Below are 13,318 nucleotides of genomic sequence, written 5' to 3' on the forward strand. Positions count from 1 at the left end.
TTGCTGGCTTGTGTTGAGTTTTTCATCAACTGCCACCCCAAAGTGCTTCTCTGCAGTGCTCAAGCCATTTTCTGCTCAGCCTTAGGATTTGTGCCTAAGACTGCACCAACCCAGGTGACTGACTAGATGGCCCGTAATGTCCTTTCCAGTCCAAAACCTTCTATAATTCCAGTATTTCAACAAAATATTGACTGTATTTAAAAAAACCCCATGTGGTATTCTTAATTACTAGGAACTGAGTTTATTAAGTTACTTTTCAGTAATTAGGGGTCCTTTTTTGCAAAGCATAGGGTCTTCATCATTGATAGAAAGCTCACACAATCTCCTGGTCAATTTAGCCAGCAGATTTGTCTGCAGTGTTCCAGTTTAGCTTTGTAACAGGTTATTCAAACAGCTGATACCATGTTCTCAATGTTATAAGTTATCTTTTATAATACTACTCCTGAGTCTTATACGTTCAATATAATTATAGAAACATAAGCTTTTGCAGCATTATTAGTTTAATCTTATAGATGTTCTGCAGTGACCCCAGGGAACTAGTGTCAGTATTTGAGGTCATGCCAAATGCTCTCTTCATCCTTACCCTACCTACACAACAGGGTTTAATAACAATTAAACAGTCCCAGTGTGGATGTATTTAATTTTTTTTCTTTCTTCAGGTTAAACATGCTTACTGTGTATCTAAGGGTTTTTCACTGCTTATTAAATCTATTGGGTGTGATAAATTTGTACTTTTTACAATACAATATATGCTTCACTTTTAAAACAACTTACAAAGGAACAATACTTTTTTTTTTTTTCTAAATTTTTTTTTATTTAACCAGAAACAAGTCGGAGTGAACTGTGATGATCCAAATAATAATGTTCTACTGGCATTTAAACAGCTGGAAGAAAACTATGAAGAGAAACTGAAGTATGTTACCTGAAGAACAAAAACCAACCAAAGCACCAGTACTTAACAGTTTTACCACAAAGATCAGCAGTCTTTTATGTTAGAAAGTTACTAGATCTGAGTTATCAAATACAATTTCAGAATAAAGCTTTAGTTAATAAGCAATAATACAATAATAAACATACCAAAAATACAAAATAATGCAAAGTTTGCTTTAGGAAGTTAACCTTTAAAAATATTGAACAAACATCATATTACTGACAGCTGGAGAGATTAGCCTCTCAGTAGGACAGCACTAGAAACTTTCAGCTCATTTGTGAAGTACCTTCAACAAGTACTTTAGCTATTATAAAAAACTCTTTTAACTGCTTTCCAAGATTTGTATTAAATCATGACACAGTATAGTCATGAACCACTATAAAAGCTTTCAAACTGGCCTGCAGATTTAGTTTACAAAATCTGAAATATATAGACGGCTTCATACCAATTTAGAAAAGCTTGATTAATAAAATTTTTCAACCATATATAGAATTGCTGCATTTTTTACCCCTTGTATTGTAAGGAATCAAAGATACAGAACTGTGTAAAACAAATTACTGAGTTTAGAAAAATATGCTATTTCCTTGGTGCTTCAGGGTTTTTTCTGGTTCTGTTTTGTTTTTTAAATTTTTTATCTTTATTTGCCTGTTTTTGGTTTTTGTTTTTGTTTTCCAGCAAGGGCAAATTTCTCAGCAGTATTTTCAGACAAATGCTTCACTTTAACACTGCCGTTTTATTTACCTGTAATCTGAAGAAATTATACATACATACCTAAGTTTAGATAACCTAGGAAAGTGAGGCTTTGACATCTGTCCTCACTGCCACACAGAATTTTATGATGATGACCAAGACAGTGGTATAAGTTATTCTCTATGGATAAAAAGCAAAATATGCATTAAGGACAAGTCTGAATCCCATTTCTTTGAATTAGTTCTGGTTCACCCAAGACCACTGACTGTCCAGCTTCCGACCAGGAAAGGGTTAATTTCTACAGTAATCAGAAAGAGGCATGCCTAAAACCCAGAGGTTATTCTGTACCTCACAGCATTTTCAGGGAACAGGGGAAGGGCTCCCTTCTGGGTCAGCATAGTATGGCCAACGGAGTGGGCAAGGATCCTCTTGTTGGCGGTTTTGGTGTGAATCTGATCTGCCCTGTAAAACCTGAATGCTGAGCTATAAACTATGCACTGAACAACAATGCTTGAAAAGCAGCCCCAGGACTAGAGCAAACCCCCACACCCACAACTTTTTCTTTCAAAGTAGTATATAGTAGTATATTGGCTTTGTGAGTCTATGACGGTGTCTTTTCACTAAGAGACAAAGTATCTGCATGGAAGTTTAACTTTATCAAACTCTCATGAAAGAACAGAAATTAACAGAAGACAGGTTGAAAATACGTTAAGTTTCTGATTAGCCCTAGCTCATTAGGAATCTTTTTTTTGTCACTGAAAGAAAACAAACATTTTCTGCAACTTTCTGGCAATGAATTTCCCAGATAAGGTACCTCATCTGACTCTAAAATTGTTCAATTTCTCTTGCTTTTGTTAGAGTGAGACCAATCTCCACCTGTGACACACTCTGCCATTATCATTTTGCTCAGCCCTTGTCTTCCAGTGATTTGAATTAACATTTCTCTCTTACACATGCAGAACATGACAAGAATGTCTACAGATAACAGCAGAAAAAATCCTAGGAGAAAATTGAAATACGGTAAGATTTAAGAGATGAACATCAAGAACTAAAAGACTAACCATAAACAGAATTTTCACCACCTTTCTTATTAAAGTGCAGATAGAAAAATAGTAGTATTAATTGTGATAAATACTAGAAACATTTAATAATTTTCTGCACATTTAATAAAGGAATGCACTAGAAAAATTGAAGCCAAGAACTGAACACACATGAAATTAGGTCAACATTTCCTGAAAGAAATAAGTTTCTCTAAGTTTTTGTCACAGTAAGTATATCAGTAAGTACTGCAGAGATTTAAGTAATATTTTTCTTCCAGAGTTACAGAGGTAATCTGCAGATTATTGATTTTTTCTAGTTGCCAGTGAAAACTTCTGAAGGAATATTAAACATTCTGCATTTTGATTTAATACTGCCAGTTGACATATCTAATACAGAATTAATTTCTTTAAAGCCTAGCATCAACTTTTGCTGAAGCATGAACAGTAAACAAAATAGAGCTTTATTCTGAAATAGTGCTACTGTCTGTGTATTCCAATAACTAAAGCACAGTTATGTCTTGTATCCAACAAAATAGCCAGCACAGTAAAAAAATTGTCTTTTTATCCTTACTTTGTATTGATTTTCAGACTAAAAATTCCATGAGTTCTAAATCGTTAATACATGTACTAAGAAGTGCCGTTTTCTTTTTTTCCTGTCATTGCACACAGATTTTAAAAGAAAATCTGTGTTTTAAAAGCTAGGCCCTCCAAAAGCTTTCAATAAAATAGCAAGTTAATCTGTCCAAGTATTCCTAAACTGTTGCCAAAAAGAGCTGAAACTTAATTGTGATGTTTCTGTTTCCTGAAAGCAGCACTTCAGAAGTGGAGCTGACACCCTTCTGCAGTGTGTAACAAGAACACTGATACAATGCTTCCATTTCAAAAGCGCAAGTGAAATTATTGAAATTACACTCGAACATACACCCTCAATATACATTAAACATACCACAGAAAACAGCCAAGGGGAGATAAGTAAAACAAATTTCAGTAACGCCTTCAATATCCTTTATTTTTGTTGTGGCTCTCCTCCCTCCCAGGCTGTGAGGTGAATGCTCTTGGCTGTTCTCTTACCCATTTAAGTGCAAATGCTGCTGTACACAGACAGCAATTTACTGCCTCCTGCCATTGAGGTTTCACCCAGCTTGCTTTCTGGGACACCTGAGTTCCCCATCCCCCAAACACACCCCACAAGGTTTGCATTCTTGAAGATGCAGCATCTATGGCTATGCTTTGGTCTTGAGCAGGACATGACATTTTTGGTTGTTTCTTGAGATAATGACTGTAGTATAAAAATCACTTCATTGCATTGTACTGCTCATAAGCAGTTATGTTTCTGACACAGGGATACCTCAATTGGTGAGAAGTGAGGAGAACAGCTGTAAAATCACAACTATCCCTACCTTTTAATGTGTTAAGTAGCATTAATTTCATTCCAGCTTATTTTCCTTTTCAGTCTCTCTTCACATCTGATTTTGTTCTACCTGACATTTTGTCTTCAGCAACAGAAAAATATTCTGATGCATGGCTGGTATCAGTAGAGACAGATGTTTGACTTAGCTCTTAAGTGTCAGAAGCACTGTCTCTTAGCATTCCTCCTGTCTCACTTACTGCAAGCACAGAACCTCCTAAAGATGGATCACTGCATGTGCCAGGAACAGAACAAGCTGTGTTCTGAAACTGTACAGGCTCAGGTTCATCCTCCCTTCTAGGACACAAACAGTTGTTTTCAGCAACAGTTGCTTCATCTTTTACCTTATTTTGTTGTTGTGTTGCTGCAGTGAGTTGAGTGGAAGATGCATTCTCATATTCAACAGGAAGGATTCCTGAACATAAAGGCTGACAAGGAGCGTTACCATCACCAAGCCTTCCTGCACTTTCAGTGTTTTCAGATGAGTTCACAGGCAAACACGAGCTTTCGCATTTTGGATGATTCTGAAGAGAAGCAGGCTCTGCACACTCTGAAGTTACAGGTTTCTCTGGATTTAGAAGTGTTTTTTCAGGAGATTTCATCTTCTCCTTATCCATTTTTTCTGTTCTGTTTCCAGAAAAAAACATGGAAGAAGTCAGCAAATCGGAGGTATTTCTGCGAATGCCTCCAAATGAAAATACTGGTGAAGACAATGGAAAGTTACTTTTGAAAGAAAATGCACAATTATTGGTGAGAAGAGGGGTCTTGGAGACATCATTCACACCAGCTCCGGTGTTGGTTTCTGAGGTACCGCAAGCTACAGTTGTGCTGGATTCTGAGGTGTGAGGTTTTTGCTCCCCTAAGACAGATGGTTTCTGTGTACCATATCCTCCAGGTTCCTTTGCACAAGGTGTTTTTTCCCTCATGTGAGATGTTTTTTGGTCAGATGGCTTCTCAGATTGGCTAAAAAATGAGGATGATGGTAACACCTTACATGAATTGCTACCTTCCGATCCTGCAAACCAATCTCTTTCTGAATTGCTAAAGGGAAACATAGTGTGTGGTTTCTCACTTTCTGCTGGGACTAAGTTAGGACTTGTTGAAGCATCACAAACTATGTTTTTGGCTTCAGGATCATATTTATCCTGGTTATTGGTTTTATCCAACTTATCACATTTCCCTAAATAAAACTGAGGGAAAGAACATCTCTTGTCTTGCTTTTTAATGGAAAATGTACCTCTATCTTTACTAAATCTTGGTAATGAGTTGTTAGATGCACTGAAAGTAAAAGGTACACCTGAAGGTCTCTCTGCTGAAACATCTACAGATTCTGAAGTTGAAACAGTAACAGACACTGTTGCTGCTGGCTTTAAGTCCAATAAAGTGGCAGAATTCGAGATCATTTCCTTGGAAACAGTACCTGCTGATGCCTGTCTTGGCCATTTTTCTTTAATTAACAAGTCTGGAGTGGATACTTCCTGGCCACTTCCCTCATGAAATAATTTTAAGTCACCACTTGTTTCAGAAAAGATCCTACTTGTGGATGGGATGCTATGAGCACTGCTTCCAGGAAAGTTTCTTTTCTCAAAGACACTTCCTCTTTGCAGGGTTCCCATTTTTATTTTATCTGTCTTATTTGCTTTGGTAGGTGAAGATATCAAAGAAGTTCCTGAGGACTTATCCTTGGAGGCCTCAGCAGTTACAAATTTATACTTTTTATTTGCAGGGAAATTTTGAGTCTTAAACACATTGGTGAGCTTCTGAAGTTCCATATAGTATTTGTAACGTAGCTCCTAGAATTACAGAAAAAAAAAATCCCATTATCTAACATGGCATTTGTGGATTCAGAGGTTATAAAATTCATGTATGACTAAGACTGAAGAAAAGTTTTCCTATATTGTAGAGAATTTCCAATGTATTTTTCCATTGCTACTGGAAGTCAACAGGACACAAGTCCTTACAGGACAAAGTGCTTTAAAGACAATTGAACAAGACACACATAGAACCCTGATGACAAAGTAAGTTTTGAATGAGAAGACTACAGAAAACTGTATTTAAAGTCACTATCAAAACCAAAAATATATAAAAACACTAACTTAGATAATAAGCAACAAATTCTCAAATTCTCATGAAAAATAGCCATCTGAAATTAAGTTAGATGGTGGGGGCTTTGTTCTTTTTTTGTTGTGACATATAATTGCATTCTTAATAGCAATAGAAAATAGGTATTTTCCAAAACAATGCAGAAAAAAAAAATCTGTATTTAAAGGACCTAAGCAACTTTTTAATTCAATCATGTGGCACTGGTATTCTCAGAACCTGCATAATGTGGTTCACTGCCAGCCATGTTTCACTAACAGTAACTGGAACCATTCTGTGCAGAACAATACTCAGCCACCCACATGGAGCTGCTAGTAAGTAAAAAAAAAAATTAAAAATCTAGTTGCATAACTGCATCATTTGAAATGAAACAAAAAGAGACTGAATTCAGTTTCATGTCAAATTATTATGTGGTCTTACAAGATGGAACTCTATTCTTTAGAAAACAGAATACAGGCAGATGACTGCCTCTTCAAATAGGCACTAGGGAAGCTTATTTGGATTAGAAAGCTACAGATGTGACTCAAAAAGCCACACTCAATATAAAAGTATTTGAAGTCAGTAGTAAGATTAAGTTTCAGCTTTCTAAAGGCAAAAAAAAAAAAAAAGTAAAATTCTGACAGCTTTAACACCTAGTCAGATTTCATTCTAGAATTGTAAGGGTAACTTTCTACCGAGGAAACTGAAAAACACTTAAAAAGCTTATTTAGAAAGTTGCATCACAACAAATAGTAACTTAGTCATACTTACAACTGATGTTCAATCATACCTCATGGCTCATATTTTGAAATGCTGGCATTTCTGCTATTGACATAAAGCGAGTAGGGATCCTGCTACCGTCTGCTTCATCCTGTCCTGTTACAGGCTGAAAAATATTTTGCAGCAGACACATTTCATTTTGATAAGCCAAAACAGCCAAAATAGTACCATGCTGAAGAACACATAGCCAATAACTTACAAGAAATGTGTTGGGTATATTCTTCTGGTCCTGCCACTGCTTTAAGGTATCTTTAAATAGAGTTGAGCTCTCATTTCCTTCATAAGGTAGCTCTGTTAGAAAAAAACATAAGGATAGTGATGGACAATATATTAAATATAAAAAACACTGAAAGGTTCCTGTGCACCTAAATAGATTCCATTTAAGAACAAAAATATAGTGCCCTAAGTGAGACCCTAGTCCTTGCTGACTTTTCTGTGATATATAGCAAGAAGCCTGTGTAATAAATTTTTTTAAATGCTGGAAATGCCTGGCCTTACAGAAAACATAACACCTCCTCCTGGGAGGTAAAGGCACTTAATGCAAGCATAGCGAACATTCACATGACACCACAACAAATGCCTGTCTAGTTCAGCAACACATTTCTGCCAGGGTGCTACTGGCTGGCTATCCAAAGTACTGCAAACATGCAGCCTAGGAACCTGCTAGAGAAAGCACATTCATAAAACGCATTTAAAAACCCCTCATGGATTTATCATCCATTTCATTTGCTCAGGTGCTCTCTTTCATGTGTTTGCCATGCAGGTTCTTTATCAGCAATTCGTTCCACAAGCTCCAGATTTCTAGACTTCCCAAATCTTGTCTTAATTAAGTCCTTCTTCCTCACCTTGACCAATGCCTGCATCAACAGGTGTTAACTCCAATGCTAAGATTTCATTAACCACAGACTCGATATCTATCTTCTTTGGCCTATACACTGGTGGTTTTTCCCAGCTGGATGCTATATTCATCACATCAAGCTGAGTTTTCATTCTGGAAAAGGAAAAAAACCAATGTTGCAAAAATGCAACTTGAACATTATTCTTCATGCTTACATGCTAGCTAAATTATACCTGCCTCACATAAAAAAAAATATATTTTATGAAGAAATCACTAGGAAGGAGAAGGAATTAGAAAAATTATATCTACAATAAAATTTCAAGTTCTCTAGTTTTTTCTCTTAGAACTTGTTCGCTTGAATTAGGTTTCATAATCAATGAAAACTGCAAGAAGTAATGCTGGTAGGTCAACAAAAAATTATACCCTCCAGTTTTTTTAGTGTACATTGCCTGAATCTGAATTTTACTCCTTTTTCAGAGGGCACTGTTAATGTTAGTCTGAAACACAATGTATTTTAAAGAACTCAATTGCCAAGATTCTTTCTTAAATACGGCTTAAATGTTCTCAGAAATGTAATTAAGAACCCTTAGAAGACATTACAGGTTATGTGCACTACCAACACATAACCAAAGATACTGCAGAATCTCCACTCTCTTACACTGAAAGATATCTAAAAGCTTCAAGCATGCTTCAGTGTTCCTGAGTTTAAATAAAATATCTAAAAATATCCAATCCCCAAGTATGAATGAATTTCTATATTTGCTTTTTATTAGGGAGATAATTCAAAAGCTTGATTATCTCTAATCCCAGATAGTACATCACACAAATTCTTGACACATTTCCTAAAATTTGGAATATTGGGCATCCAAAAATCTGTAAGTATTATAATCTCCTAATTACTCAATACTATTTTCATTTAAAATTGCTTATCTTATAATATGAAATATAGCTATTTTTTAGTTTTTAATCTTAAAAATCTAAAAGATAACTAGAGAACTAACAAAACATGAAAAAATATACCTTGCATTCAAGCCACAGGCAACCTATAAATAAAATGAGAATTTGTAAGATATAAGCATTTCTCCAACTATAAACTATTGCTTAATCAAAATACTTCAGAGACTGAAGTACCTGTCTTCATTTCACAGAACTATAGAAAATAATGCTGTTAACATTAAAAGAACCAACCAAACAAACATAAAAAACCCAACCTAAACAAGTAGGTCTATGACAATATCTTATAATATTTTGTGATAAACACAAAAAGAACTCCTTCAGAGCCCATGGGCCAAATCATGGCCCATATCGTCACCTGATCAGTTTCAGAAGTTCAAATACTTGCAAACATTCAAATGAAGGACTATTTTGTATTTCTTGCACAGGAAAGGCTCTGCTATGTGCTCTCAATATGCTATTATACTAATAAAAAAAGCTGTCTTTTAGTTTTAAATCGGGCAGATAATGGTGGCAAGAAGTGCAGTGCACTGCACTGTGCAAACATGAGACTTTCCAAAGAACATGTAATGAGAAGTAAAAAACCTGACTGGGTTAGAGCTGCTTCCCTATAAAAGCCTGGTGATCTCACTGTACTGGATCTTTACACAAAAAAACCAATGTACTGTTATGGAGGGCAGGCAGGGAGGTGCTAAGTTAAAGCGAAAGAAAACAAAAAGCAGAAAGAGGAAGTAGATGAACAGGAGGAATGGAAAGAAAAAGATGAGGAAGTTAAGAAGGAACCAAAGGCAAAAGTGGAGGAAGAACAAACAGAACACAAATGAGAAACAGAAAAAACAGGCAAAATATGAAGCAAACCAGGAGACATAGGGGGAAGAAGATGAAAACAGGATGGGCAATGACAAGAAAAGAGGGGGAGGAGGAGCAACAGGAAGAAAAGGAGTAAGTTGAGAAAGAGAGATGTGGCAGTGATTAGTGACATACTAATCACTGGAATCACAATATTTTTTCCAAAAGTGAGAGTTGCTTTTACTTCAAGTAAAAGTTATATTTTCCTTTACAAGTCCTTGACCAGACACTTAGTCAAACTCTGTATTTCTTAATGTCCCATTTATTTGGAGGCACCAAAGGACCATTGCAGAAATCAGCAATATGCTGTTTCTTAGGAAAGCAAACAGTAAAAATCTCTGATAAGCTGCATATAAAACTTTTTAAAACTTCTCTAAAAATGAAAAACATTTTAATAACAAAGTATAAAGTGTTAAGTAATTTTAATCTATATTTTTCATTTGTTGACTTTGTTTTTCCTGATTGATTACAATCGTATCTACAATAGAGCAGGTTCTATTTGAGTTTTTTAGACAACTGCTATCAAAACCAAAATGCCATCACCTCCAAGAAACACTGAGGATCACACTCATGGACAAGCTTTTCACAATCCTTCAAGAAATTCTCAATGGTCTTCTTGTGAGTTTCTTTCATTTTCTTCCAAATCTGAAATTCTTTCTCTTTTTCACCTCTTTGATTTTCAACATCTTCTAGTAATTGCTGTTTTTTCATTTCTAGAGTTTTGAAAATTTCTCCAAATTTCAGCTCAATTATCTCCACATCATTTTTCAACATCATCTAGAAGCACAAGAACACAAGAACAGATGTAAATGCAATAGCAATGTCCACACAGAGTCAGTTCTCCAAGTAAGCTCAGAGCACATCTATGCCACAAGGAGCACCTGCCTGCTCCAGGTTGTTAATAAACTATCACAGGAAGAGACCCAAAGACACACAGAATATCCAGCATTTGTAACTCACATCTGCATCATTCGGTCGTTTTGTGATCTCATTCACCAGCTTCTCATTCATTATCCTCATTTGTTTCAGAGTGCTAAAGAAGGTTAACTGCAAGACAATTGAAACACTTCATTACAACTTTATCCATTCCATAAAATAAATACTTTCAGCACTTATCTAGAATCAGATCAAGACAAACAAGGAGCTACTGGAGAGGGTCCAGTGGAAGACCACAAAAAAGATCAGGAGTCTGGAGCAGCTCCTTTATGAGGTGAGACTGCAGGAGCTGGGCCTGTTGAGTCTGGAGAAGACTGAAAGGAGATTTCATTGACATATACACATATCTCAAAGGCAAGTGTCAAAAGGAGGGTGCCAGACCCTTTTCAGTGGTGCCCACTGAAAAGACAGGAACAGTCGCCATAAACTAAACACAAGAAGTTTCACCTGAACATGAGGAAGAACTTCTTTACATTGAGGGTGGAAGAGCACTGCAACAGGCTGCCTAAGGAGGTTGTGGAGTCTCCCTCTCCAGAGACATTCAAATCCCACCTGGTCACAATTCTGTGTCACCTGCTCTAGGTGACCCTGCCTTGCCAGGGGTTTGGACTGAATGATCTCCAGATCCTATCAATTCTGTGATATTCTGAACAATATAGTAAAAAAGCTTGTGATTCAAAACATCACTTTATAACACTTAATGCTTCCCTGGATCAGTACACAAACTTTCTTCTGCTGTTTCTCAAAGTAATGATCTTAGGCTCACCTACAATGCATACTGACAGAATGACTACTTTATAGCTATAAACATGTTTTCCTCAGGCTTTTTAACCCCTCCCCTCACATGCACCTATCACAATATAAGTTTTAATGGTGTTATTCCAGTTTGGCAAAAAGCTGTGTGATACTCACTCTTTCTTTTTATGCCTCACATTGCTAAAAAAGAAAGCTGTTCATAATCAATATATTTCAGTTTGAGTTTAAACTGATATTATCACTGAGTCTTCCTCCTTTATTTCTGTACAGAATCACTACTTTACACTATATAGTAGTACGTCTAGTGCAAACGTTGGTTTCCCAAGTGACATACAATTGGTGATGCAAAAGGCAGGAGGAAAAGCAGTGTAAAAGCAACCTTAGTCTTAAATAATAGTCAGTGCTGTATTTAAACTTTTATACTTCTCATCACTACCCTGCAGTTGTTTCAATTACTGCACAATGGAACTGCCACCCTACATCTCAACTTGCACAGGGCCTGAAAAGCTCATTCTGCCTGAATAGTCCCTATTTTGTTAAAAATCACAACTTCTACAACGAGGCAACCAACCATTATGGCAGGCAGCTGCCTTCTTAAGCAGACTGCAAAGCATCTTGCTTATACATTTATTATTACTCATCCAAACTATCTATCCCTAAATATGTAATTATCTGTGACCCAAATTACCTATCGCAGCTAGAGAGCCTATAAAAAAAACATCTGTGGGTGGTTTTTTGGAGTTGTTAGGTCTTCCTGATCTTGGAGAAGCAACAACAACAAAACCAAACATCAACACTCCTCCCCCACGAATAAAAAAAAAAAAAACAACCGACATTATTCCAAACTCCAAAATAACTCTCCAGGTCCTTCGATAAATTGGGTTCATATCTGTTGCTACTGAAATACTGCCTGGGCCCCTGCGTGCGTTGAATGCAGTCTGACGGCAGCCCGGAAAGGCACAACCCGGCAGGCCACCAACAACCCCTTACTGCTCCAAAGCAGCACAGGCGCTCTGCCTCTCTCCTGCCCACCAGGCCGCGGTTTTTCCAGTGCTTCTGAGTAAAAACAGCCCGGGCCCCATGGGATCTCCAGTGAACAGCCCAACCTCCCAGCCAGGGCCCTAAAGCGGAGGAGGAGCGCCGCGCTTACTTTTTCTTCCTGGTACACCGTGTCTATGAGGTTGACAGAGTGGAAGATGCCCTGATGCTCCTCGGAGACGCACTGCCCGCACCCCGCCTGCCGGCACATGCGGCAGTAGAGCTGCACCGGCCGGCTCGGATGTTTCTGGCAGCTTCCCCCGAACGCCTGCAGGTCGGATCCCGGCTTCGGCCCCAGCGCCGCCTCCCCGGCCATGGCGGCGCCCGCCGCGCCGGACCGGTAGAGCTTGACCACCTCGGCCAGGGTGGTGTTGACGGGCAGGGCGGCGACGCCGCCGCGGGGCAGCAGGCACAGCTTCCTGCACAGAGGACAAGGCACGCGGCCGCAGGACGAGCCCGGGCCCGGCCCCGGCGCCCCGCGGCCGAGACGGGCCTGCCCCGGGCTCCGCTGCAGCTGCTGCAGGCGGGCGGCCTCGGCCGAGGCCAGGCACTCCAGCACGCAGCCCCGGCAGAAGTTGTGCGAGCACAGCGGCAGCGTCACCGGCTCCTCCAACAGCGACAGGCACACGGCGCACGTCAGGCTCGCCTCCATCGGCGGCGGTGAGGGGTCGAGCGGCCGCCGCTCCTGCTGCTGCTGCTGCTGCTGCTGCTGCTGCTTCGAGCTCCGCACGTACAACTGCCCCTCCACTTCCAGCTCGACAGCACCGGAGGGCTGTGGCCGGGCTGCCAGAGAACCCGGGAACGCCGCTCTCCAGGCGCCGCTTCCAGCCGTCAACTTCCCAAGAAGTGGCGCCCGGCCGTGGGGGGCGAGGCCAGCAGATGAGCGTTGGCGATAGGCGGATGCCCGAGATTGACATCGCCCTTCTCCAATAAAAGCAAGGGAGATCAGAGGGCGGGGCAAAGATTTTTGGGACCCGCCTCCTGCCGGGGTCTCGAGCGCCTGCGCGCCGTGGCGCTCG

At 39.1% G+C, this 13,318-nt stretch overlaps 1 protein-coding gene across 2 annotated transcripts; it reads right to left on the reverse strand.

Moving 5' to 3' along the window:
- Nucleotides 1–787: 787 nt before the first annotated feature.
- On the reverse strand, nucleotides 788–13,188 carry LOC119700661 (tripartite motif-containing protein 59-like). Of its 2 annotated transcripts, XM_038136123.1 has the most exons (9): nucleotides 12,412–13,188; nucleotides 10,530–10,616; nucleotides 10,113–10,346; nucleotides 8,787–8,809; nucleotides 7,774–7,919; nucleotides 7,128–7,219; nucleotides 6,939–7,034; nucleotides 5,490–5,862; nucleotides 4,518–4,696 (listed from the first exon to the last, which is right to left on the reverse strand). In XM_038136123.1, the coding sequence occupies exons 1-9, from the start codon at nucleotides 12,949–12,951 to the stop codon at nucleotides 4,668–4,670; spliced, it is 1,620 nt and encodes a 539-aa protein (XP_037992051.1). In that variant the 5' UTR covers nucleotides 12,952–13,188; the 3' UTR covers nucleotides 4,518–4,667. The 2 variants fall into 2 exon arrangements, with proteins under 2 accessions (XP_037992050.1, XP_037992051.1); XM_038136122.1 differs by having other exon boundaries at nucleotides 788–5,862.
- Nucleotides 13,189–13,318: the final 130 nt, after the last annotated feature.

Source organism: Motacilla alba, chromosome 4 (assembly GCF_015832195.1).
Source record: "Motacilla alba alba isolate MOTALB_02 chromosome 4, Motacilla_alba_V1.0_pri, whole genome shotgun sequence".
NCBI lineage: Eukaryota > Metazoa > Chordata > Aves > Passeriformes > Motacillidae > Motacilla > Motacilla alba.

Coding starts and splice junctions, on each gene's coding strand:
- LOC119700661 (XM_038136122.1), bottom strand. CDS start 12,951: ATGGAGGCGAGCCTGACGTGCGCCGTGTGCCTGTCGCTGTTGGAGGAG. Junction 10,617..12,411: donor CGGTGTACCAGGAAGAAAAA/GTAAGCGCGGCG, acceptor ATTGTCTTGCAG/TTAACCTTCTTTAGCACTCT. Junction 7,220..7,773: donor TGATGCAGGCATTGGTCAAG/GTGAGGAAGAAG, acceptor TTTTTCTAACAG/AGCTACCTTATGAAGGAAAT.